We start from the raw sequence: 26,580 nt of genomic DNA on the forward strand, positions 1-26,580 counted from the left end.
TGGCCGCTCTAGAACCCTCCTTCCTGCCCTGCTGCCTTCCTATTCGTGAAGTAACTTGGCTTCGTGCCCTGCAGTTTTAGAGCATCCCGAGACTCCTGCTGAGAATCAGGGCACAGAGAGGGAACCCTGAAGCAATCTAGGAGAGCCAGCGCAGTGGGGTCGGGGCGACGCTGCCCGCGCACCCCAGCCTCAAGGCTGGCCGGACCCCACCTCGGACCCCCGTGGGCCAAAGCCACCGCCTCATCTGTGCGCGGGGACCCCCTCTGCGGTGCCTCGCTGGGACGCCGCACGCAGCTGCCTCTCAGGGTTCAAGATAAATCACGTGGATTCCAGAAGCTCCTTCATCCCCAATCACAGCTGCCTTGCCTAAGGAATCCGCCGCCGTGTTTGTTAAAGCCACACTTTAATTACTCCAAAATTATGTTAAATCCTTGCATAAATATTGCAGCGGCATCTTCGAAGAATTTCATTACAGTAAAGTTGGGTTGCTGCCAGAGCTCTCGGTGAAAAAGTAAGAGGAGAACAGACACAGGCAGAAAAGACAGATATTGTTTTCAAGATAAAAAAGGCAAGGGGGTTGGCCTTTGTCAGATCACCCGGGTGTCAAAGAGGAACAGACTCCTGGGAGCAGAAATCTCCCATTTTACAGACTCAAGGGGAAAACCGATCCCCTCCCGCCCCCCCCCAATCTATTAGGAGTTTCCTTCTCAAAAAACCTAAATCTGATTAAATATTAACAAGCAGTGGTATTAATTAATGGGGAAAAGTCCATCAAGAGAACCCCAATATGTTTACAGTGTCCTCGGGAAACTGGGAAAATTCACAATCAAGTGTGTAAATGTTCTAAAAAAGGGTCCTGAATATTTTATGAATATTTGTCATAAAACAGAAATAATAACCACTGTGCAGAGCTATTAGAATTAATATTTATGCTGCCCGCCATGAAATATTCATGGGGACAGAGAAAGGGGGGCCCGTAAGACAAGAATTAATTTACATTGGGCTCGGTTTACCCGCTGGCTTGATGTTTAAAGACGGTTGACAAGCCTCCGTATGAATCCGCCAGTCACTTCCCGCAGCCGGTGGAGTGGAGGGGGTGGGCGACGGGTCCGGGCTGCTGACAGCTCACAGATTGAGTTTCTGACAGCCCTTAAAAAACCTAAACGGCCCCCCACCTTTTTTTCCTTATTCCATTGCCCAAGGCGCTCTGTTCTGCCACCATGCATCCGATCTCCCCTTCCATCTGCTGAAATTAACGAATTAATGAGCGCGATACGCTTTACAGTGGGGCCCTATGAATGTTTACAGGCGATTAAATTATAATGCGGGACGGCTGTATAATTCATGAACCAATTAAAGGAAGTGTTAGTTGATTTGATGGGATGAGGTCGTACAAAATGCATTTAACTAATGGGGAGCCACGGGCTGCCGAGGGCCGGCTCCCTCTCTCGGATTACGCGGCTAATTGCTGCACTTTATGGGGCTGTCACTGATAGCCATGCATATTTCATTGTTCTCAAATACTTCAATTGTGTGCATCCGTGTTGCGGCTGTAATACGGAGAAGCTGGGCCAAACTTGGCTGTAGTTACAGCGGCCGGGCTGTGGCCTCGGCCGGGAACCTGAGCCTCGGCGTCGGATGTCCCCGCCATTAGGTGATTAAAAGGGCTCGGGATGCGGCCAGCTTTTGTTTTACTAAACAATTCTGGACGCTGGCTCCATGACAGTGGCCACACTGGGGACCTGACCCCCTTTCTGTGGGGCTGCGTGAGGAGAAGTCTGAAGCACCCGCCAGCCAAGTGCAGGGCCCCCGGGGTCACCCGGGTGAACGCCCTGGGGGATTCTGGGCCTGCTGGGTGATGGGTGGGGGGCGGCCTGCACCCTGAACATGGGCGTGAGCCACGGGTTTCCTCTGGCCGACTTTGTCCGCCTGCACAGGGTGGCCATTCGGGGCTTCGTTAAATGCAGTTAGTGGCAAACCGGGACCCCAACTCAAGGCTCTGTCGTCAGAGGTCGGTGCGTGCTCAGGAGGAAATGACAGAGAAGAGGAAATAAAGGAGGAGGAAGGTCATCCTGGTGCTCAGAGCCGCCTTCCTACAGGCCGGAGGACAGAGGGTTTCCCAGCTAGAGCAGCAGGGGGTCTCGTGCAGGGAGCTGCCGCCTTCACTGTGGCAAGCCCAGATTCTGTGCGAGGCCGGGGCCTACATCCGGCCCCTCGAGACGGTCAGAGCCCTGCCGGTCGGTGGATCTCAGTAGCCAGCCACCCGGCCAGTCCTCTGATGTGGCTGTACTCTCTGCCTCCGGATGTGCCTCCTCTCAGTCCTCTGATGTGGCCGTACTCTCTGCCTTCGCTCGAGGTGAACACACACACACACACACACACACACACACACACACACACACACACACACAGTGGCTCACACCGGCAATCTTTCTGCTCCTGCTTCGGCACCCGGAGCTGTGAGGAGGGAGTGGCCAGTGACTAGAGGCCACACTCCCCATCGACAGTCACACCCTTGCTCCACGCTGGAGGCCCACGTGGCCGGGGCAGGCCCCGGGCTCTCCGTCTCCAAGACGGGGATGGGGAAAGCAGTATGTGGCGGAGACAGGAAGCACGAACTCATGCACTCAGTGTGGCGTGGAACAATCGCCCACGACGTTCTAGCCAATACTGTTACCGTGTGACAACAGAGGTTCCAACGTGCCAGGGACGGAGGCTGACCTCCCCCCTTTTCTCCTTCACAGGTGCACACGGCGGTCGGGGTCAGCCTCCGCCCTGCGACTGCATGGGGGATGCCGTGCTGTCACACGAAGCAAGCAGTCAAATCCACAAGCCTCCTGTTTGGGGAGGAAAAGGCTGCAGGGACCCCGGGACCCCCGGGGGAGAAGAGCGTCCTCACTTTGAGGGTGGAAGAAGAAGGGCCAGTTATCGATCAGCAGAAAGTAAGCTAACTAAAATACCTAAAATATCTCCCTGGGGCCTAATCTTAAATGCTACCTTGAATTGGGTGGCCAAGCTGGATTTAATGCACTCTGGTTTAAAATAAAACCAAAGAGGGGTGCCTGGGTGGCTCAGTCCGTTAAGCGTCCGACTCTTGGGCTCAGGTCATGATCTCATGGTTCATGAGTTCAAGCCCCGCGTCAGGCTCTGTGCTGCTGGTGTGGAGCCTGCTTGGGATTCTCTCTCTGCCTTTCCTCTGCTGGCATGCTCTCTCTGTCTCTCTCTCTCAAAATAAATAAATAAACTAAAAAAATATTAAAAGATAAATAAAACCAAAGTATCATTTATCAAGTGCCTACCGTGTGCAACCAACAGTCCTAACGATTTGGCAGACGTGACCTTATATTACCTTGCAAGATAAAAATTAGTATTCTCAATGTACAAATGGGGGAAACTGAGGCCCAGAGAAGCCGAGCATCTGGGTTCAGGAATTTCTTCCGACTAAATACCAGTACAAGTACAAAGATACACAGGCAAGATTTCCCACTGCTAAATTACTTAAAATAGAAAAACACCAGATACACACAAATGTCCACAGAGGAAGCCTTAACAAATACTCACATTTTGCAGCTTTTAAAAGAAATAAGGTAGATATAGGGTTTTAACATGAGAGGGGAGTCTAAGGCGCAAACTTAGGTCAAAAACAGGTTCTACAACAACCTGCGTCGTATAAGCCTACTTACATTTTTTTTTAAATTTTTTTTTTAACGTTTTATTTATTTTTGAGACAGAGAGAGACAGAGCATGAACGGGTCAGGGGCAGAGAGAGAGGGAGACACAGAATCGGAAGCGGGCTCCAGGCTCCAAGCCATCAGCCCAGAGCCTGACGCGGGGCTCGAACTCACGGACTGCGAGACCGTGACCTGAGCCGAAGTCGGACGCCTAACCGACTGAGCCACCCAGGCGCCCCTAAGCCTACTTACATTTAACAAGAGAAGTAAATCTAGAAGGATATGCAACAAATTGGCAGTAATGATTATTACGTGGGAGGGATCAGGGGAAATAAAAGGGCTCTTTATACACGTCTCCTTTTTTTTTTTTAACAATGAAAATGTACCATTTCTATAAGTAAGAAAAACACTAATTATAAAATCACAAGAAAAAAGAACACAATAGAATCACAAGAAAAAGGTTATCTTAAAAAAGGAAAAGCAATCGGGCGCCTGGGTGCCTCTGTCGGTTGACCATCCAACTTTGGCTCGGGTCATGATCTCGCGGTCTGTGAGTTCGAGCCCCATGTCGGGCTCTGTGCTGACGGCTCGGAGCCTGGAGCCCGCTTCCGATTCTGTGTCTCCCTCTCTCTCTGCCCCTCCCCCACTCGCACTCGGTCTCTCTCTCTCTCTCAAAAATGAATAAACACACAAAAAAGGAAAAGCATCCATTTTACAGGGAGACACAGAATCCGAAACGCCCAGGAGCCCCCACATCCATTTTAATCTAACGGGGCCAGTGTCACACAGGATTGGACCAGCCTTTCTTGTGTGGATCACACAATGCACAAAACTATAGTTTAACGTGCCTGAGCCCGACCCCTGACATCGGCACAGAGTCGGTGCTGCATTTCACGAGTGGGCAGACCAGAGACCGGGACCCACGAGGTGGTGACCCCTCTAGAGGACAAACGGCAGCACGGTCCTGGGTGCAGACTGTACCTCTTACTCAGGTAGCGGCCCCCGGTGCAAGAGGGGCCAAGTGAGAAAGTCTGAAGCGCTAAACCAATGCCTCTGGTTTGGGAAAATCGACTCATGTTCATTCATTCATTCAGCAAAGATTTACTCAGTGCCTATGTGCTAGGCACCAACTGTCCCAGGTACGTGAATCTAGCGGCCAAGGAGCCAGACACGTTCTTGCCCTCACCGAGCTTACTCTGGACATTTACGCACATGTGGGTAAAGACTACCTGTCCCTGGTTCTTGGGGTTGATCCCCCATTAAAAGATTAGGATATACAGGGGCGCCCGGGGGGCTCAGTCGGTTAAGCATTCGCCTTCAGCTCAGGTCATGATCTCACAGCCCGTGAGTTCCAGCCCCCGCGTCGGGCTCTGTGCTGACAGCTCGGAGCCTGGAGCCCGCTTCGGATTCTGTGCGTCTTTCTCTCTCTGTCCCTCCCCAACTCGCACTCTGTCTCTCTCTCTCGCTGTCTCAAAAATAAATAAAGGTTAAAAAAAAAAAATCAGAATGTACAGTCTGAAAAGACCAGCTCGCAACCAGCAAAGAGATGAGTTGCCTGGGTTATTTGGTAAATATGATTTGGGCAAGGCGAAGGAAGTGCACCCTAAAACCCGCATGCGGGGGATAATTCTCCGATGAAATGGCTGTCGTTACGCAGACGATATTTATAGCGTTTGCCAAGGGCTTAGCACGCTGGATACACAGCGTTGTCTCGTGGACTCTCCTCCCGCAGGAGGCGGGGGCGACCCTTACGCCCCACTTGACAAATGCGGGAACTGGGGCTCAAAGTGATTAGTGAACTTCTCAAGGTCACATCCACCAGTAACAGCCGTTTTCAGCTCAGGTCCACGGAACACCCCACTCTGAGCCGTGACCACCGGGCACACGGCCTCGCTGGGTGCTCCAGTGCAGAGCACCTCGTGATGAGTTCTGGCCCCTCACATACGCCTCCTGGCATCACACGGAGGCTGTCTAGACGAACCCCTCACGGATCTCCACGCGAGCCTGCGACGTAGGTGTCAGCGGCATCCCCGCTTTACCGATGAGGCGGCCCGCTTCCCTACCCGCTAGCGACTCACCCACGTGGACTCGGGACCCACAGCCGCCGGGTGCCGGCATCCAGGCGGCCACCACGGGGCTCCCGAGTGTTTGCCAAATGCAGGGACTTTTCCAAGCGGGCCACCTGCATGACTGTCTTTCCTGGTTCTCTGGAGGCACGTCTGTTCCTTTATTTTTGAGTTTGTACTTGAGAAATTCACATAGGTTAACCATTTTGAAGCGTGTGATTCGGTGGCATTTAGGACATTCACAGGGTTGTACAGTCATCACCTCTCTGAAGTTCCAGAACATTCCCACCCCCCTAACAAGAGACCCAGTGTTCGCCAACAACTCACTCCTGACCCCCGCCTCCTGCAGCCCCGGGCGGCCCCAAGTCTGCTTGTTTGTCTCGGTAGATTTGCCTGTTCTGGACATTCCACTGAGTGATGTCCTACAATATGTGACCTTTTGTGACTGGCTCACTTCGCCTCGTGAGTTTGACGTGGTATTTACTCCTCGTGAAGTCTTCAGAAGCAGTTCTATAACCTAGGGCCCATTTCGCCGATGAGCAAAGGGGAGGCTCAGAGGGAGGAGCAAATTTGCCCCCGGCCACGATGCCCGTCCAGGGCAGGGCCAGACGCCAGCCAGGACCCCCGGACCGAAGAGCCCACAATTCTACTGGCTCCATGATGATTCTGTAGGACGATGTTCTCTTAAGGTGATTTCTTTCAAAATGGATGGACGAGCATTTGCACACGCTAAGCTCAGGCCCTCGGTGCCAGCGGCTCGCAGACCCCGTCCCCTGCACGGCCCCTGGCTCCTGACTCCCTCCCCATGGCCTCCTTGCTGTCTTGGAGCCCACCCTCTGCACAGGCTGGTTCTGGGCCTCGAACGTGCATCTCCCTGGTGGCCACGGGGCCACCCCCACTGGGTGCTGAGATGTCTGCTTCCGGTGCCCCCAGGAAGGAGCGACACCCCAGCCTCTCACATGCCTGCTTTGTCCCCTTGAAGCCCTCCTCCCTGGGGACCATTACGCGTACTGTCCCGTCCTGGGGTCACCTGATCCGTGCTGTTCTCTGCCCTACTGTCAGCTCCTAGAACCTTCCTGGCACACAGTCGGTGCTCAACTAATGTTTGTTGACTGAATTGTGTTGTCCTCAAAAGCCTCGTCCTCAGAACAGAGGGAGACTCTTGGATGGGTAGGTTGGAGCTGAGGGCCACTGAGTGGGGCCACCGCAGCCAAGGCCATGGGAGAATGGCCGCGAAGGGCGCGCTGTGGAGGCAGGCGGTCACGCAGGGCAGGCAGGGTGGGCACCGCATTTGCCCTCTTTTCGTTCCCTCCACGACCTACTTCCCCGCCTTCCTCTCCCACAGCGTGGGCACTCAGCACACTTTTCACTGAGTTTCTTTGCCGCGCCTGGGCCCCGGGGCCCCTCCTGTCTCTTCCGCCAGCCAGCCTCCCCTCAGGGCCTTGGCGGGCCTCCACCCCTCATCTCCTCCAAGGGCCGTTCTCTCCAGCGCCGAGGCTGCAGAGGCCTTCCCGGCACAATTCAAAGGACTTTCCAGAATGTTCCATCTCAGGGAAATCCTCTCTGAGCTACATTCCAAAAGGCCACTCTCTCTCTTCTCAAGTTTCTAAGTAGGATAGGAGGCCCTTACTTGTGAGCCCGCAAAGACGCAGATCCAGATTCAAAGAGCCTCCTCCCGGTGGATCCCATGGGGACCCAGTACCACCCCGTGGGAGCAGCCTCAGAGAGGGGCTTCCTTAGCCCCCAGCCCCTCCCAAACCCGCCCCTAACTCCAGGCTGACCTGCAGGTGCATTAGTAACGCAACTTAGGAACCAAGCTGTGGCCTGGACTTGACCGACGGCACCCGGAGGCCTCGGGCCGGGGAGGCCGCACCCGCAGGAAGGCCAGCCTGCGGCACCAGCAGCCCCAACCTACCCATCAGAGTCCCCCTCTGTCCCGAGCACGAGGCTTTGAGGACAACACAGTTCAGTCAACACACATTATTGGGGCACCCCCCTAATTGCCCACTGCAAACAAACCCGGGGTTAAACTGTTTATCTGGGTAAGCTCCTGGGTTAAACTTCCTAATGAGCCCCGGACCCAGATGCTGAAACCTGAGTTTCTAGATCAAGCTTTTCCACGTCCTTGGCTGGGGATACAGGTCTGCAATTTAAAACGTCTGGGTGTTGAGAGTTGTCTGTGAATGAAATCTGTCATTTGAGTCCAGAAGCCTAGCCGTCCTGCCTGCCATCTATCCTGAGGGCATCTCCCCCGGGGCCTGGGCACAGGGCTGCCCTCAGAGCAGGGTGAGCGCTGCTCAGGTCCCGGCTGGCACGGGCTCCCGTGGAAACGTTGTGTTCACTGCTGTGGCCCCGGGAGTCACACGGAGCCTGATGCTAGGAAATGTGAAGTCACCTGCAAAGTCACGCCCTCCTGAAAGTTCTAGTCCTTACCCCCTTCACCACCCCCCGCCAACCTGCATCTCCTCATTTTGCCCCTGCATTGTGGAGACCCCGCCAGTGGGTGAGTGGGCCCCGCAGGACAGGATGGGAACTTGTCCACTGTCCCAGGCTCTGCTCTGCTGGTGGCTCGGAGCTCACCGAGGGGAGGGGCTGGAGCCCCTCCTTAGAAGGAAAGTGGTTTCTGTGGGAGGAGAGGCAGTCGCCCTGAATGGGAATAACTGGTCCGGGTCAGTGCAGCCGAGAAGGGCGCCTCTCTCTAAAGGACCCGCTGCGGGCACGCCGGGTTTGCGGCTCCCCGAGGACCCACCCAGCTCAGCCCAAACCCGGGCAAGCGGTGAAGCAATGATGCGGACACATCTCTGCGGCACCTGCTCACAGGACGGGGGAAGGTGGGGATCGGGAAATGGGAGGCTCTGAGCAGGTTATGTTCTGTGATGTTTCAAAGGGACCTGGGCAGGAAGATGCATTTCAGTTCCAAATAACAAAGGCCATTTGCATTCCGTTATCATTGCGCGGGACCGCAGATACAACTGGGGGCCCTGCGGTGGGGCGAGGTCCAAGGTGACGGGAAGGGTGGGCCAGCACCCAGCCAGTTCCCTCCGCCCTGACTCACGAATGCTTTTGAATGATAAGGTTTTCCCCGGAAGATCAAGTTCTGCAGGCAGACAAGTGGCCTTGGACCAAGGACGGCCTCCGATTCTCAAAGATCTCCTCGGAGAGAGGTTTATCCCTGGGTCGGCTTTGGCTTTGTCTCTCATGGCCACCCCTACAGACGCCGCCAAAGTTCCTTCTGTCCAGACGCCTGCCGGTCCACTTGGGTTCTGTTCCCCTGCGTTTTCCTCTCACGGGACATACGAGAGCTTGTTCTTGTACAGAGAAGGATGGGCCTCCCGAAAAGAAGCCCCGGGGTTCTCACCGCCGGCAGCTCCAGCCAATTGCCTTCCTTGGCGTCGACACAAAGGACCATGTTCGGCACGTGGTCTCTCCCGGAGGGGTCCTCAGGGTGTGGAGCTCTGCTCCCCAAAGGCGGGGCAGGGGTTGGGGGAAGGCGGCAGCGGGAAACCCACGGAAACGTTTATTAAGTAAATAATCTGCATACTTTAAAACTTTCACTGCGCTCGGTAAGAGTCCTTTACTCCAACTTCCCACCAGTCGCACGGAGGACGGGGCTGGTGAGTGGGGATCAGCTGCCGGGGGGAGGGGGGTGCTGCGCTCCAAAACGTGCATCGAACCCCAGCCACGCTCTCGCCAGACTCGCTGGTGCCCTGCTGATGCAGACTTCCAGAATCCTTGTGGCCAAGCCAGGGGGTGATGCTTGCCCCAACTTTGGAGCTTCCAGAAGCACCGCACACTCATCACCTCATTTATTTCTTACCACGCTCGCGCCTCCGTCATCAAGCCCAGTCTGTACAGCAAGGGAGGGACCCGCCCAAGGTCCTGTGAATGGCAACGCGGGATTTGAGCCTGGCCAGGCTGGGCCCCCAGCTGCTGCGCGTGGTGTGGGGGGCGGGGACTCTTTCCTTCCCACAGAGCTGCCAGACTCTGGGACAACAGGTCAGGGGCTCTGAGGCACCCTCTCCACCCAGGACAGCCTTCCCCGGCACCTCCTGGTGCGCGCCTGGCTGCCTGAGGGCCGACTCGGTGCCACGTTCCACTGGAGTCCAGAAAGTGCTCCGTGGGCCAACGTGACCCCCGCCCCAGCCAATCGCACCCGTGCCCCCCTCGGCTCAGATATGGGAAGGGCAAATAGCCCGAGGCCCCATGTGACGCAGCTGCCCAAGGCAGTGCAGCCCCGCATGAACGTACCCGCCAAATTAACGTCTGCACATCCATAAAACGGCTCACTCAAGGTCATTACCGGCCCTTCATATATAACTCACCAGATTGGTATCTGGAGAGTTCTGCCTGGCTGATTTTCTCTGTTCTCCTAACTACTCCACAACGAAATGTTTCACAGAGCCATTGCTTCCCCCAAATATTTATGTTCTCAAATGTTTATTAGCCTCTCCATCATGATCAAGATTTTATGAGCACTCTATACCGACTGTGAACTAAATACATAATTTCGGATCCATCAGACTCCAGTTTGGGGCTACGTTTGTCTCTTATGACACCGTGGCAGTTGCGGTGGGCACCAAGCAGATGACTGCTGAGCACCCGTGTCCAGGGGCAGCCAAAGGGACTGACATTTCAATCCCAGAGCCATCACCTGGAGTGGTGCTTCACCGCCACGGACAGGAAAGAAATTTCCACGGCTCCCTGGCATGGCTGGAGGGTTCCGGAGCAAGAGGGGAAGTTCAGGAGGGGCTCCTCCCTCCCCCAACCACCTTCCCACCCCCCACCTTCATTCCACCAACACCACCATCCCCGGGAGAGAAGGGCAAGACCGCCTTGTCCTCTGCCAGGCGACCCCAGCTCTCTCTCTCATGGAGCCACGGGGCTGTGCCAGGGGGCGTCCTCTGCAAAGTACAGAGGGAACAGCAGCTCACCAAGCCGGTACCCAAAGTGGTAACGGTGGCGGTCAATTACTCACATCTACCCCCCCCTTCCCTCATGGAACCTAACAGTGACTTTACACCACACATGCTACCAATTCCGCTCAGCGAATGAAGGAAGGTGAGGTGACCAGAAGAGGAACCAACTACCGCCTCCGGGCCTCTGCCCTGCTGTTCCCTCTGCTTCCGGGGAAGCCCTGACAGCAGCTTCCCACACACCCGTGGGGCCTCAGAGCTAAGCAAAGCGGTCTGCGTTATAAGCAACATGTTTACTGGTCATATCCCCCCTCCAAAGCAGGGCCCCCCTCCCCGAAGGGTAAGCTGTCCGTCCGTCTTGCTCAGTGTCCCAGCACACAGCACGTGCTCACTAAACAGATGTCAACAGACACCGACTCAAGCTCTCGTCTCTTCGACGCCCCAAGCTCCTGCCTTTGATACTAAACCTACCACTTCTAGGAAACGCCATGGCAATGCCAGCCAGCAGGTGGTCCCTCGGGAACTGAGCGGACCCGCGTCCAGATGGGGCTCGATGCCCATGCTTTTCCCGGATGCACATCTGGGGAAGGATGAGTGACCCTGGCCTGCCCCCTCCCACCCGGCCGCAGGACGGGCAGCCTGAGCCGAGGGCAGAGTTTCCAGAGACGTGTCCTCCCTAAAGGCTAAACGTCGGGGACCCACCCCAACCGCAAGGCGGCCGTGCACGCTCCGTGTGGAGAGATGATGGAGTACATTAGCCTCCGGCTTCTTAAGGAGGCAGCGTGGGTCTTGCGCAAATGACTTTCTTTCACGATGGACCTTCGTGTTCGTAATAAGCCTGTCATGTTTTAGCTGTGAGTCAAAGCTAAAAATGGAAATAAATATCATTACTTAAATACGCAGCTCCAAATCGGAAAGTAACTGTTGTGGGCAATACAACCATTCACTTATTTATTTATTTATTTTTAAATTTATACCCAAGTTAGTTAGCATATGGTGCAACAATGGTTTCAGGAGTAGATTCCCTAGTGCCCCTTGCCCATTTAGCCCATCTGCCCTCCCACAACCCCTCCAGTAACCCTCTGTTTGTACTCCATATTTGAGTCTCTTATGCTTTGTCCCCTCCCTGTTTTTATGTTATTTTTTTTCCCTTCCCTTATGTTCGTCAGTTTTGTCTCTTAAAGTCATATGAGTGAAGTTATATGATATTTGTCTTTCTCTGACTGATGTCACTTAGCATAATACCCTCCAGTTCCATCCACGTAGTTGCAGATGGCAAGATTTCATTCGTTTCGATTGCCGAGTTATACTCCACTGTATATATACACAGCACATCTTCTTTATCCATTCATCCATCCATGGACATTTGGGATCTTTCCACACTTTGGCCATTGTTGATAGTGCTGCTATAAACATTGGCCTTAGAAACAGCATCCCTGTATCCCATGGATAAATACCTAGTAGTGTGATTGCTGGGTCGTAGGGTAGTTCTATTTTTAATTTTTCGAGGAATCTCCATACTGTTTTCCAGAGTGGCTGCACCAGCTGGCATTCCCACCAATAATGCAGAAGAGATCCTCTTTCTCTGCATCCTTGCCAACATCTGTTGCTGCCTGAGTTGTTAATGTTGGCCATTCTGACAGGTGTGAGGTGGTATCTCATTGTGGTTTTGATTTGTATTTCCCTGATGATGAGTGATGTTGAGCATTTTTTCATGTGTTGGTTGGCCATGTGGATGTCTTCCTTGGAGAAGTGTCTATTCATGTCTTTCACCCATTTCTTTACTGGATTATTTGTTTTTTGGGTGTTGAGTTTGATAAGTTCTTTATAGGTTTTGGATACTAACACTTTATCTGCTATGTCATTTACAAATATCTTCTCCCATTTGGTCAGTTGCCTTTTAGTTTTGCTGATGGTTTCCTTCGCTGTGCAGAAGCTTTTTATTTTGATGAGGTCCCAGTAGTTCATTTTTGCTTTTGTTTCCCTTGCCTCCAGAGACATGTTGAGCAAGAAGTTGTCGTGGCCAAGATCAAAGAGGTTTTTGCCTGCTTCCTCCTCGAGGATTTCGATGACTTCCTGTCTTACATTGAGGTCTTTCATCCATTTTGAGTTTATTTTTGTGTATGGTGTAGGAAAGTGGTCCAGGTTCATTCTTCTGCATGTCGCTGTCCAGTTTTCCCAGCACCACTTGCTGAAGAGACTGTCTTTATTCCATTGGATATTCTTTCCTGCTTTGTCAAACATTACTTGGCCGTATGTTTTTGGGTCCGTTTCTGGGTTCTCTATTCTGTTCCATTGATCTAAGCGTCTGTTTTTGTGCCAACAACCATTCTTGAAAGGAAACATTTAGACATATTGTAAATCCATCATTGATCCTAAGGGAAAAGATATGCTCCCTGATACACTGGTTCTGTGATGTCAAGCATTTTCCACAGCTTGAGCAGGTGCATGGGTCACTGAACTGCACCATGAACTTGGGCGGCTGCAGGGTTGCCGTTTAGGTGCCCCCTGTGGTCCTGCAGCATATCCAGGCTTACGTGGAGCCTTTGTTTCTTGGATGGTCGAGCTGTTCCCCGTACCTTCGGCTGTACGATTCTTTATCTCCACCAGTAAATCAGGAGCCCTCAGGCACTTTGGTAGTGCTCACCGAAAATAGAAAAGCAACCACCTTCAGCAATTCCACCTTCAGCAATTCCACCTTCAGGATTTTACCCTATAGGGAGAGTCTTCTGAATACATAGAGCCATATGTACTTTTATGGTAGCACTATTGGCAAAGTGAAAGAAAGGAAACAGTCTAAATGCATTTCTTTATTTTTAAAAAATGTTTATTTAGTTTTGAGAGACAATGCAAGAGAGGGGGAGGGGCAGAGAGAGAGGGACAGAGATACCAATCAGGCTCCACACTGACAACATAGAGTCCAATGTGGGGCTCACACTCACAAAACTCATGAGATCACGGCCCAAAACAAAATTGGACACTTAACAAACTGAGCTACACAGGTGCCCCTAAATGCTTTTCAAAAATGCTTTTCTGTTAAATAAATCACTGCACAGTCACAGACTGGAATACTATGTAGCCATTAAAAAGAATGAGGACCAGGGGCACCTGGGAGGCTCAATCCGTTGAGCGTCTGACTTCGGCTACGAAGACTGCTTCAGATTCTGTGTCTCCTTCTCTCTCTCTCTGCCCTTCCTTGCTGTGTTTTCTCTCTCTCTCAAAAATGAATAAACATAAAAAAAAAAAGAATGAGGAATAGAGCCATATGTGCTATGTGAAAAAAGTCTGCAGTTACAGCATTAAGAGAATAGAGACGGTAAGCAAAGTGTGTGGTACGTCTCCATCTACATAAAATAAATGCATTTACTTATCTCTTAGCTATTGATGCAGAGACATTTTCTTGAAGAATGTTCAACCAACTACAAGCAGTGGTTGCTTCTAGGAAAGGGAGTAGAGTTCTAGGATGAAAAGAAAGCCTAATATTCCCCCCACTTTTTATTTTGACACATTTTGATATATAAAAATAAGTTATGTGACATACAGTCACTCAGTCCCCAAATGTTTGTTGCTCACCTACTATGTACCAGGCATTGTTACTTTAGGAGTTATTCACCAAGTATATTGGTGAGTAAAACAAATATTGCTTTCTTGAAAAAATGTCTATCTGGGTAGATACATTGTTTATATATATATATATATATATACATATATATGTGTGTGTGTGTGTGTGTATATATATAACACACACCTATATATAATGTATATTAAAACTAACCCCATGAGGGGCGCCTGGGTGGCTCAGTCAGTTGAGCATCCGACTTCGGTTCAGGTCATGATCTCGCGGTCTGTGAGTTCCAGCCCTGCGTCAGGCGCTGTGCTGATGGCTCAGAGCCTGGAGCCTGCTTCCGATTCTATGTCTCCCTCTCTCTCTGCCCCTACCCCGCTCATGTCTGTCTCTCTCTCTGTCAAAAATAAACACTAAAAACCAAATAAATAAATAAATAAATAAATAAATAAATAAATAAATAAATAAATAAATAAAACTAACCCCATGAACCCACACGAGAAATGCATCGCTCCAGTACTGACAAAATGCTCCAGACCTTCCTAACCAGACCAGTCCCTTCTCTGTCTATTCCAACACTGGAAGAAAACCGCCGTCGTGAATGATTAAAGGTGTATAAAAGTACCTAAACAATGCATTAGTGTGCTTGCGGTGGTATCCTGCTAAATATGTTCTTTCACAACTTGCATTTGTCCTCAGCGTTATTTTTCTAAGATTCCTCCCCGTTGACATGCACGCCTGTAGTCCACCCCTCCTGCAGCCGCGTAGCGTACCATCTGCTGTGATTCGCCCAGGATCTTCTGCACAGGGGTGTCTTCCCCAAGGTGTTTTGCTCTCACACACAGCGCTGCCACAAGCATTCATGTGCAGGAGTGTTTGGGGGAAGGAGGGTCTCATGGTTATGATTCAAGGTATTTAATAGCAATAGGACCGTTTGGATTTTCTATTTCTTCTAATGTCAATACTGGTGAGACTTTTTTTTTTCCTGTGAATTTATCCATCCTATGTGTCTAGATTTATTATAATAAAGTTCATAATATTTTATATTTATGGCTCTGTCCCCTTTTGTATGCCAAGTGTTGTTTATCTAAGCCTTCTCTATCTTGCTAGAAGTGTGTCGATTTCATTGATTTTTGTCAAACAATGCACTTTTGGCTCCGTTGCCGTTTTTTACACTCCTGATTTCTATTCCTGTGGTCTCTCTCCTGCCACTTTTGGGTTTATTATATTTCTAGCCTAAGTCAGAGGCTTAGACGATTAATTTTCAGTTGTTCTTCGAGATTTCTTTTTCACTGGCTATCCATGGGTACTCTTTTGATTTCTGACTCCTGTCAGTTAGAAAACTATTCAACTTTTTAGTTGTATGGATCCGCGGGGCCGGTGATGCCATCCCTTGAATTTTAAACAAATGCGCAATGACTGCGTGTGCAAGCTTGTTGCTGCGCTGCTTGTAACAGAAAAAACCAAACAAACAAAAACAAAAAAACTGGAGACAACGTAACTGTCTGCCACACAGAGGGCATTTAGGTACATTATCAGGGGCGCCTGGGTGGCTCAGTCCGTTAAACGTTTGACTCCGGCTCAGGTCATGATCTCCCAGTTCGTGAGTGTGAGCCCCGCATGGGGCTCTGTGCTGACGGCTCGGAGCCTGGAGCCTGCTTCGGATTCTGTGTCTCCCTCTCTCTCTGCCCCTCCCCTGCTTGTACTCTGTCTCTCTGTCTCTCTCTCTCTCTTAAAAATAAACATTAAGAAAAATTTTAAATACATTAGATACATCTGGACTGTGTAATTCTGAACACAAACTATTACTACGTAATAGTTTGCATGGTGTGATACTTAACAAACATTTAATGAGTTGTGGCTTTATGTAATGGTAAAGATGTCCACAATATCTTGTTAAGTGAAAGAACAAGTTCCATACAGACGTATACGTGATGTTACTTCTTGTTTAAAAATTTCTGGTTTAAAACTCACTGGAGAACAACCTGGGTTTTAGGTCACTCACACGGCTTCCACGGTTCCTTAGCTGGCTCAGTCACCTAAGCAGTAAGCATCGCAGAGTCCCTGCCTCACGGAGAAGAAACGTGGGCCAGTGGGCTCGCGTGCCACGAGGGAGGAGGGAGGGGCCAGCCAAGCACGTGGGAGGGGTTCCCAGGCAAGTTTCCCCAGGAGGTGACAGGTAAGAGCTCCACATCCCATCCACAGGGGTTGAGAGAGGGCCTGAAAAGGCAGAGCAGTTCTGGGGGCAGGGGACGTGGGGCCGGGCCAGGAGCACCCGCCCCACCCCACCACTCCCTGCTGCGGACGCGAACCTCCTGCTCTTGGCCTCTTTGGCCTCCTGTTCCATGTGGGGTGAAATCAGGGACCTGAACCGGTCAGTGATCTCCAAGGATCCTTCGAAGTCTGAGCTTCTCTGCTGACATTCACCAGTTGCGAGGGCGACGCCGTGCTGAGTCGGAAACGTCTGGGGGAAGCTGGAAGCTTCTAGCCTAGTGGAACCCTCTCACTCCCAAGGCAGGGGGCCCGGTCTCGCTCCGCAGAAGCTCCACGCGTGTGAGAGGAATGGATGGATGAGTGAGAGAATAAATGATTAAAGAGCAAGGGAAATGTGCTGCTAAGTGCGTTCACAGAAGGGCGCGAGCAAGGTTTTGCAGGAAGAGTTTTCCACAGTGGTTCTTCCAGGTGATCATGAGCTAACACAGCCGGGTGCTGGGAAGAAAACTCAGCAGCCAGGGCGCCCATCTCCCATTTGTGACAAAGCTGAGCTTTTCTGCCCACTGCCACTTGCCACTCCTGCGAGGTAATCAGATCGCTGTTAATTAATAAAGCTGTCAGGTGAACCGTCCTCTCTGGTCATTAGTATCCTTCCAGAAAGAGAATCCTGCCGACGCCACCCCATCCGCCCCTCGGCTGGCAGCTCAATTAACTTAATGCTATGCAAATGACAGGCTCGGCTCATCATTAGCTTATAGCCCACGAATGTTAATCGCATAATTGGGCCTTCAACAGGGTAATTAGACACGAATTCGTCCATTAGTCTTACAAGGCTAATTATTGTTGAGAGGGGAGGGGGATGGTCCCAGAGCTCCGCAAGAAGAGGGGCATCTGGTTAAAGCAGTCATGGGGGGGGGCCTTCTGCCAGGAACATGGCAGTCGAGGCCCATCTTCCCAAGGAAAAGGGGACCCTGGAAGGGCCTCGGGTGCCAGGCATGACTGCAAGGTGGGCAATGGCTCACCGCCCTGGTGGGCTGGGACGCGGAAAAGAATATGGCATTTAAAACCAAAAACGGGACGCCTGGGTGGCTCAGTCGGTTAAGCATCTGACTCTTGACTTCAGCTCGGGTCAGGATCTCACTGTTTGTGGGTTCGAGCCCCACATCCGGCTCTGCAGTGACAGTGTGGAGTCTGCTTGGGATTCTCTCTCTACCCTTCCCCCAAATAAATAAATAAACTTCAAAACAAAAAATAAAAGTAATTAAAATCAAAACAAATAAATGAGTATGGCCAGCCTGGGGCCAGGACGCCTGGTTCCAGCCCCCACTCACTCACAGTGAGACCTCAGTCAAGTTGCTTAGTCTCTCGGGGCCTCAGTTTCTCCCTCTGTGCAATTTGGAGGATGTACTAGAAGAAGGCTACCAGGGGCCTTCTGGTTTGACTTCCATGGTTTTGAAAGCTCAGAGCGCTGGCTGGGACTGGGGGCGGGACAGGAGCGATGGCAAACCTTGCCGGGGAGCCAGAGAAGGTGCTGGGGGAAGCCGGGGGCTCCTTGAGCAACGCCCGTGTGCAACCGGGGCAGCCATGAAGATGTGACTGAGGTGCCCGCTAGGAGCCTGTGTGAGTTTGCTTAGGCTGCCACAGCCAAGCCCCCCACCGGCCCCTAGGGGCTGAGGGCATGCTCTAAAATTCCTGCTTTTAAAAAATTTTTAATGTTTATTTATTTTTGAGAGAAAGAGTGTGAGCAGGGGAGGGGCAGAGAGAGAGGGAGACACAGAATCAGAAGCAGGTTCCGGGCTCCGAGCTGTCAGCACAGAGCCCGACGCGGGGCTCGAACTCACGAACCGAGCCACCCAGGCGCCCCTAAAATTCCTATGCTGAGCCCCGGTTCCTGGTATTTGGAGACAGAGTCCTTACAGGAGGCTCTGACCCCATCTGGTGTCTTGCAAGAGGAGGAAGTGTGGACACACGGGGCCCTGGGGACACACGAGCACATGAAGAGGCAGCACCAGGGTTGTCTGTGGGCCGAGGGGAGGGGCCTCCGAGGAGGCAACGCCTTGATCTAGGACTCCCGGCCTCCAGAACGTAGAGAAAGTTCGCTTCTGCCCTGCAAACACCACCGTCTGTGGCGCTCTGTTGTCACTGCCCCGGGACTCACACAGGCTCCTAACAGGCATCCCTGTCTCCCCGTGTCCAAAACCAAGCCGGCGGCCCCCCGAGCCTGCTGCTCCCCTGCCTCTCATGTCGATGGCCAGCCCGCACTTCCCAGACGCTCCGGCAAACACTGTGGAACTCTGCTCGAAGTCTCTCTCTCTCTCTCTCTCTCTCTCTCGCATGCCCTGCATCCAACCTGATTGCATCTGTTCTCCAAAATACAGTCAGAGCCCGACTGCCTCCTAATAGACCATACCTCCTGCATGGCCACCGCCCTGGGCCCATGGCACCAGGCTCTCTCAGCGGGATTCTTGCCCAGGGCCTCCCACCCGCCCTCCCCGCTTCCTCCTCCACCCTCGATCTCCTGCCATCGCCCACCGTCCATGCACTCGTCTGCCCAGTCCCTCCAGGGCTCCCACCTGACTCACAGGAAAAGTCCAAGACCTCCAGGGGCCCCGTCCACTCCCTGACTCTTCCCTTCCCACTCCGTCTCCACTCCTTTGGCAATGGCCGCCACGATGCCTCTTAAGCTTGCCAAGCTCACTCCCACCTCAGGGCCTTTGCACTCGCTGTTGCCTGCACACTGCCCTTCCCCAGGTCTTCACGCGATTGCTTTAAACCTCTGCTAACGTGTCCTCTTGGCAGAAAGGCCGTCCCGGACCACCTTTTACCCAACATACCGTCTCCTCCTCTGCCTCCCCACCGCCCACCTTCCTTACTCCCCTTTATCCTGCTTTACTGCTTTCTGTGGATCTCAGCCTATTAAGGAAGGATCTGTCGACTGCATGTGGCCTTTTCCCGCCCCGACTAGAATGCAAGCCGTGTGATGGGAACTGTGTCGCTCTCATTTCTCCTGGCTTCCCACAGCTTCAGCAGTACCCGCACGTAACGCATCTTCTGTGAATACGTGCTGCCTGTCAGGACAAAGTCACTCCCATCTTAGCTCGGAAAAAAACTGGCGTCCGGAGATCGTAACAGCCCGACCAGGCTCACACAGCAGGAAAGGGGCAAAGCCAGGCTTCCAGAGCCTCTGGTTGAAGCACCATGCTGTGAAGCGGCTTCCTATCACGGGAACGATGTACAGCGTCCCATGAAGGTGCAGAACAAGGAGAAGCATCAGGGGAGGCTTCCTGGAGGAGGCGGAGGTGGAGCTAAGCCTGGTAGAAAAGGTAAGATACAGACAAAAACCGATGGTGTTCTGAAAGAAGCCAGTCACGAGCAAACACCCAGTGATTAGAAAGCAGGAAGGAGGCAGATGCGTTCGGGGCGTATGGGGCACGAGCAGGAGGGGTGGGTGGGAAAGACAGATTTCTCCCTCTCCTGGTCCCCAGCTTCCCTCCGCTCCGTGAGCAGGAATCCCAGACCTGGCAGGTCTTTTCTCGAGGCCTGCAGTCCTCTCCAGGGATCTAGAACCCACGCTTCATGAGACAGAGGCCCGAGAGAGAAAGGCGGGGGCGGGGGGCGGCGGGCAATGTCGGGGCCCCGGGATGGAGGCTCTGCTCCCGAGCCCAACGGGGTGTGGGGGCGTCTGGTGCACCTGCTCGCCGGGGCTGGGTGTGCAGTCTGGAATCTGCAGAGACCCCAAAGCCCACAAGGCAGCGATGCCCAGAGTTTCACGATCTCAGGAAAAGGGGAGCTGAACTTCTGTTTGTGGAAGGCTTCCTTAAAAAGTTTTCCTTTTATTAAATAATTTCTGTGATATTTAGGGAGGAGAGTTTCGAGCTCGCAGGCGTCTGCCACCTGGACCTGGCGGAGGCCCAGGCTTTTACAGCACAACGCCCGGGTTCACCGGTTCAGCACTTTATTTACGCCTCGGAGGAAGATGGAAAATTGAAGTAGGCTCTGATGTCTCCCAAAGTCTCCTTCGGGTAAAGAAAAACAAACATGATATTCTGCAAATCATTCCGGCGCCTCAGCCTGTTGCCTTACTCGGGGAAATGACTTGAAACGAACGGTTGAGCCTCGCGCCTGCCAAAACTGGGGGCGTCTCCATCAGAACCAGACTCAAATGCCAACCACCCCGGGCTCTGTTCTGTTAAAGGTCACCTGTCATTCTCCACCCAGGCATGGAGATTGCTCCGGAACTCCGATCACCGTGGCGGGGAAGACATGTTTGTCTTCTCTGATGTCTTACTCACCACGGGCGCAGGCCCGCCTGTTACGGGTTGGGTAAAACCCACTGGACCCCTAATAAGGGCTTAGCATCCACAGGTGAGAACGAGATTGAGACGTGCTCTGCCGCGAAGGACAGTAAGCCTTGATGGGGGCCGGGGGGGGGGGGGAGAGGTGACACGAGGGGGATTTTCTGACTGTGCAGGTTATCAGACACCGAAATAGGAGGTCGAGAAAAGTTGTCACTTTCTCCCAAAAGGACACGTTCACCCGGAACGCTGTGCCAAACGCTGAAGGTGGCAAAAGGACCCTGGAGATCTTTCCTAGACTCCTTACAGACAGCGGGGAAGCCGGGCCGACGCGGCAGGCAGGACCGGGCGCTCTCCGAAAATTCTTAGGAAATAACTTTTACCGGTATCGCCTGGTTAAGGAATAAGCTGAGTGTCCGTCTTTAACTAACAGAATTACCCACCAAGAAAACGCCACGCGGCCCCTTGTTGTATGTCTGCCCTGCCTCTTCCTAAAGATCCCCAGACAGCACCGACCCCACCTCTCGAGGTTCCTGGTCTCTCGCCGCCCGCACACCGGGCAGCCCGCCTTCAGAGCCCTCAGCTGCCCGTCCGGGACGGCAGAACCACGCCTGTGGTCGCCTGGATGGCTGGCTCGCTGGGAATCACTGTGTTCTTCCCTTCTGATAAACCCCGGAGGCCGCAGGGGAGGAGTTCAAAGGTAACGTACTCGTTGACGTGGCTTCAAAAGCAATTGCTCTCATGCTCTCAAAGGCAGACGACAGACCTAGCGACAGACGGGGGTTAACCCAGGAAGCAAGCGGCACGGACCTTCCACATTCGCTCAGAATCCTCCTCACCAGATTTTCTTATGCAAACACTGGAAATAAGTGCTAAAATGTCAACGGTCCCCAGGCTGGAAAATAATGGAAAAGCCTTCCTTTCTTCCCCTTCGGTTCTTCTTTACTGGAAGATTAAAATGCGGTGGCTGCAGGGGCCGTGGGCTGCCGGCCCCTTCACCACCATTACGGGCCACGTCCTGGGGGCTCGAGGCCCAGGGGTGCTCGTCCTTCCTTACTCCAGGCCGGGTGATCCAGCCGCCGCCTCTGGGAACCACGGCCTGGCCTCGCCTCCAGCCCCCAAGGTGGCCACCGAATTCCCATCCCCCGCTGGGATTTAGGTGGGCTACAGGTTAGTGCCAGGCTGCTCTCGGAGCCTGCGGGCAGCGTGTGAGTGGCCGGTTGCTAGCGACAGTGAGAAGCGCCGTGGAAACCTAGCTGGTGGCCGGGAAGATGATGCCTCGGGCACGTGGGGGCCGCCGGTGGATACGAAAGTGAGGACAAACTGGTCCACAGGACAGTGCCAGGACACCCGAGCACGCACGGGCAGGGCTTCAGACATGCTGGGGGGTCACCGCACATTGGACGAAAGGGCTGCAGGGGTGGATGAACGGTCTTTGGGCCGAGCTTAAACCTCCTGAGGTTTGTCTCCCAAATCGCACCTTAACCGTGGAAGGTGGAGAAGGCAGAACTGGGCCAGGCCGGCACAGGACAGGTGCGATGCAGCATCTCACAAGCCCTGTCTTGGCCTAGTTTCAAAGTCTTGCCTGGGAATTCTCAATTTCCCTTCTGACACAGCTTGTTGAGTCCCCTCCACTCCCACCACTTCCCTATGGGGGTCCCACACTCCATCTGGGGACAGCCCCTATGCCCTGCCCCCCCCAGATTATTTAAATTAGCCAATCCACAGAGATTGGCTGCAGAGCACCCAGCTGCCCGCCCACCCCCCCGCCCCCTTGCCATCTGCAAGTGACCACATGCAAGCGGCCTTCACTGCTCAGCAGCTCTTACCCGTCCCAGCGCAACCCCCAGTGTGGCCCATGTGGCAGCCACCTCCTATTTGGAACTGCAAGTAAGCAAAAGTTCTGCCTCGCATCTGAGTGTCACTGTGTTGTGTCCAGCCGTCAAAAGAATCTTTAAACTGTGGGGCGCCTGGGAGGCTCAGTGGGTGAAGCAGCCGACTTCGGCTCAGGTCACGATCTCATGGTTCGTGAGTTGGAGCCCCGCATCGGGCTCTGGGCTGTCAGTGCAGATCCCGCTTCGGATCCTCTGTCCTTCTCTGTCTCTGCCCCTCTCCTGTTCGTGCTCTCTCTCTCCTTCTCTTATTCTCAGGAATAATTTTAAAAACATTAATAAAAAAAAAAAAGGATCTTTAAATCGTATAAAACGATAGGGGTCTCCAGCAAAAGTGCGATTTGTTTTTGTCTATTTGCAGAATCTTTCTTCCGCCCCACGCAGCGTGCCGCAGAGCTGGTGAGCAGGGAACCACCTTCCTCTGACCAGAGGGACACGGTCACAAGGGGCCACAAGGCCTCGCACCAGCCATCTCGGTGAGCTCCAATCTCTCTTCAGAAGCTCTGATCTCCATGGACAGGCTCGGAGTCCCCAGCACATTAGAAATAAGCATGGTTCGCTCGTATGGAGCCCCCGTGATGCCAGGCTCTGTGCAGAGGGTTTCCCTACACCATCTCCTCAAACCCCTCCACCTGATGTCCTAAAGGTTCCCGCCCCTGGTTGTCGGTTGAGGAAACTGAGGCACAGAGAGGCTAATAACCTGCCGCGGGAAAGTCAGGTTTTGATTTGTAATCTATTGGCAACATCTTGGTTGCACAGAGCATTTTCCAATTCATAGACCCCTTCCATCCATGTTTTCCCAGCAAATACCTACTTGTGTCCAGCAGAGGGTGAGGTCAGAGGGTGGAGTTTTTACCCCATGAAGGGCACTGAGGCTTAGAAAGGTTAAGTACCGGGGCGCCTGGGTGGCTCAGTTGGTTAAACATCCGACTTCAGCCCAGGCCATGATCTCGCGGTTCATGAGTTCGAGCCCCGTGTTGGGCTCTGTGCTGACCGCTCGGAGCCCGGAGCCTGCTTCGGATTTTCTGTGTCTCCCTGTCTGGCCCCTCCCCGCTCGCCCTCTGTCTCTCTGTCTCTGTCTCTCAAAAATAAATAAACGTTAAATGAACATTTTTTTAAAAAGAAAGGTTCAGGGCGCCTCACTGGCTCAGTCGGTTGGGCGTCTGACTTCGGCTCACGTCACGATCTCGTGGCTGGTGGGTTTGAGCCCCGCATGGGGCTCGGCGCCTGGAGCCTGCTTCAGATTCCGTGTCTCCCTCTCTTTCTCTCTGCCCCTTCCCCACTCACACTCTGTCCCTCCGTCTCTTAAAAATAAACACTGAAAAATTAAAAAAAAAAAAAAAAAAAGAAAGGTTCAGTAGTGCCCCGACCACTCACCCCCGAGACGTGAAGTAGGTGTACAAAAACCACGCTGTGAACTGTTGGGCACCTTTGGGGGTGGGAAGGACGGCGCAAAACAGGCAGCTGCCCAGTGTTGCGGGACAGAGGACAGCCGGAGAGGCGAGGCCGTGGTCTGCCCCTACTCCCACCCCCATGTGCCACGCTGTCTCTTTCGCTGTTGAGACAATCGCTACTTCCTCCAAAGCCCTTCGAGCCCTCCCCGCGCCACCCTCGTGGAACAAAGTCAGCGGGACCTGGGGAGCCTGGTGTCACGGCCTCCCGGTGACTCCGCTGTTAGGAGGGGTCTTGCGGCTGACGGTCTTCAAGAGAGACCTCTCTGCCAAAAACAAAGGCGCCCGCAGAGCACACGGGGAACGATATGTATTCCAGCCCATGTCTGGTAAACTCTCAGACTAAGGCGGCAAGGCAGGGTCACTTGGGTTCTATTAGCTCAATTAATGAGGAGTAAGATAAGGCTAACACGCTGCTCGTCGGGCGGCTCAGCACAGAGCTGGAGTAATGGAGTTATTAACCTCAGTCAGCCACCGAATTGCGCGGCCGATTCCAACTCCATTTCCTGGTTCAGGCCTCCATTAATGGGCTGTTTATTATCCCTAATCCACGTAAGGATCAGCTGCGGAGATATGAGAGCTTCCTGGAAGGACCGAGTGATAATAAAAAAGAGAGAGAGAGCAGAGGAAGGTAAGAAATCCCCTCTATCTTGCATTTTAATTGTTCTCCAGTCCCACTGCCGTCTGTGCCCCCCCCCCGGAGCTCACAGCGCCCTTCTCACTTTGGAACACGCTAGAAAAGGCAAAGCCATCATCCAGGGCTTTCAGTGTGTTGTCCCCGAACATACAGCGTCATACGGAACTCAAAAGAACAAGTTTTGAAATCAAATTAGAGAGCTCCGGCGTGGAAACTACAAACCAGTCCAGTTTTTATTTTCACAATGCCGTCTCACTCCACTGTCTCATATTTTGCAGAATCAAAAGCGAGAAATCAAACCAGCGTTCAGCAGAACAATTTAGCAACACCCATTAAACGCCCTGACGGTGACCCTCCGGTTTGCCTGGCCCCACGAGGTCCTTGTGGACAAAGGGCGAGTGCCTCTCGGTCTTTTTCAGGGTCATTCTCCTGTGCCACGTGCCGCCGGCTGAATAAGGAGCCAACTGCCCCAAGTTCAGCCCACCCCGATCTTTAAGATGCCTTCTGTGGGTAAGAAAAGCAAACAGCTACTAGAGGGGAAAAAAAATATTTTTAGGCTATCAGGAAATCATGTGTGCCAACCCATAACGAGGAGACGCAGCAAATACGCCCTGACGGCCATCCCTTCTGAGTCCGTTTGCCACTTTGGTTTCTTTTTATTTTGAACAGGAATTCAAAATCACGCGAGTGACTACCAGAAACGTTTTGACGCTCCTGACTGTGTGGACGAATCTGCAGCCTGGCCATGCCAGGTGTGTGTGTGTGTGTGTGTGTGTGTGTGTGTAATACACTATCACGCGCACACACCCTGTTTTCTCTCTAGGACGGTAGTGCCGTGAGGGTGAACAGAGTAGAGGCTACTGCCCCGTTTGACACATAGGAAGCCGAGATGAAAGTAGTGTTTTTCAAGCCGGCCCGCTGGGGTGAATGTCAATCACATCGCAGAAAGGACAGAACGGAACCGCTCGGAGCAGGCGCTGGGTTCAGGCCTGGTCTGTTCCGTGGGGTCTAAGGCTTCCCCAAGCCAAGTGCCTTTCGCAGAAAAAGCCTGCTTTCTGGGGCCGTTGAGAGGATCTGCAGTGAGATGTAAAGAAACCCGTAATTGGCACTCGGGTATCACCCTCATTCTCAGCAGGATGAGGAGGACGGTGGGGGGCGGGGGGGGGGGGCAGGGGAACCAGGGGGGGAGGAAGTGTCCTCAGAGGGAGGGATTCTCGTCAGCGCCAGCGGCAGCCTGGGACCGGCCCGAGATGTCCCTGGCCTTGCTTCAAGGGTCTGGCCCCCAGACACCGGACGCGCTTCTCTGGACAGGGGTGGGGTTCCCAGCCCCTAGGGGCCTGGCGCTGGTGTTTGCCAACCTGCTCCCCTCCCTGGTCTGCCCTCCGCTCCCTGGAGGAAACGGCCATGGGTTTAGCAAAGCCGACGACGCACCAGGCACCAAGTGGGAGCCGAACGCAAGGAGCGGGGACCGGTCACTGCTTTCCCAAGGCTCCTCTGGGCTCCTCTGGATGCGGGACACCCTGACCCGCTAGTTTACAAAATGATGATGAATAAAAATCCCGAAGCACCACCACTCTCTCGAAGGAACCCTGTGAGCAGTTTCCCATTTGCATACAAGGAGCTGGGACACAAAAGCTCGTCTAAAACCTGGTCCTCGGGGGATTGCTTTACAGACCCCAAAGTTAGGGCACCGAAACAGAAAAAGAGAAAGAGTAAAGAAGACCGCGTCGTAAATAAATTCCACTCGCTCAGCCGGGGTCCCCTCCTTTACCCTCTTCCCCAGCGATTTCCAACAATTCCAAGGAATGCCGCGGCAGCTCTGACCTCGGGCTGGCCTCGCAGCCAGACAGGACGGGGGGCCTTGGCTGCCCAGCCA

General features: G+C 53.1%; 1 protein-coding gene across 7 annotated transcripts in view; it reads right to left on the bottom strand.

The window, feature by feature from the left end:
• Positions 1-26,580, bottom strand: part of AK8 (adenylate kinase 8) — a 129,620-nt gene that overhangs the window by 15,004 nt on the left and 88,036 nt on the right. Inside the window, exon 12 of one of the 7 annotated variants that reach the window (XM_045043320.1) lies at positions 19,035-19,740. The exons of the other annotated variants lie outside the window; for them this stretch is intronic. Coding sequence (XP_044899255.1) covers positions 19,512-19,740 — 229 coding nt within the window. The 3' untranslated portion in view covers positions 19,035-19,511. Of the gene's footprint in view, positions 1-19,034; positions 19,741-26,580 lie in introns of those variants that run through there. 7 annotated transcript variants of the gene reach the window in all.

Source organism: Felis catus, chromosome D4 (assembly GCF_018350175.1).
Source record: "Felis catus isolate Fca126 chromosome D4, F.catus_Fca126_mat1.0, whole genome shotgun sequence".
Lineage (NCBI taxonomy): Eukaryota > Metazoa > Chordata > Mammalia > Carnivora > Felidae > Felis > Felis catus.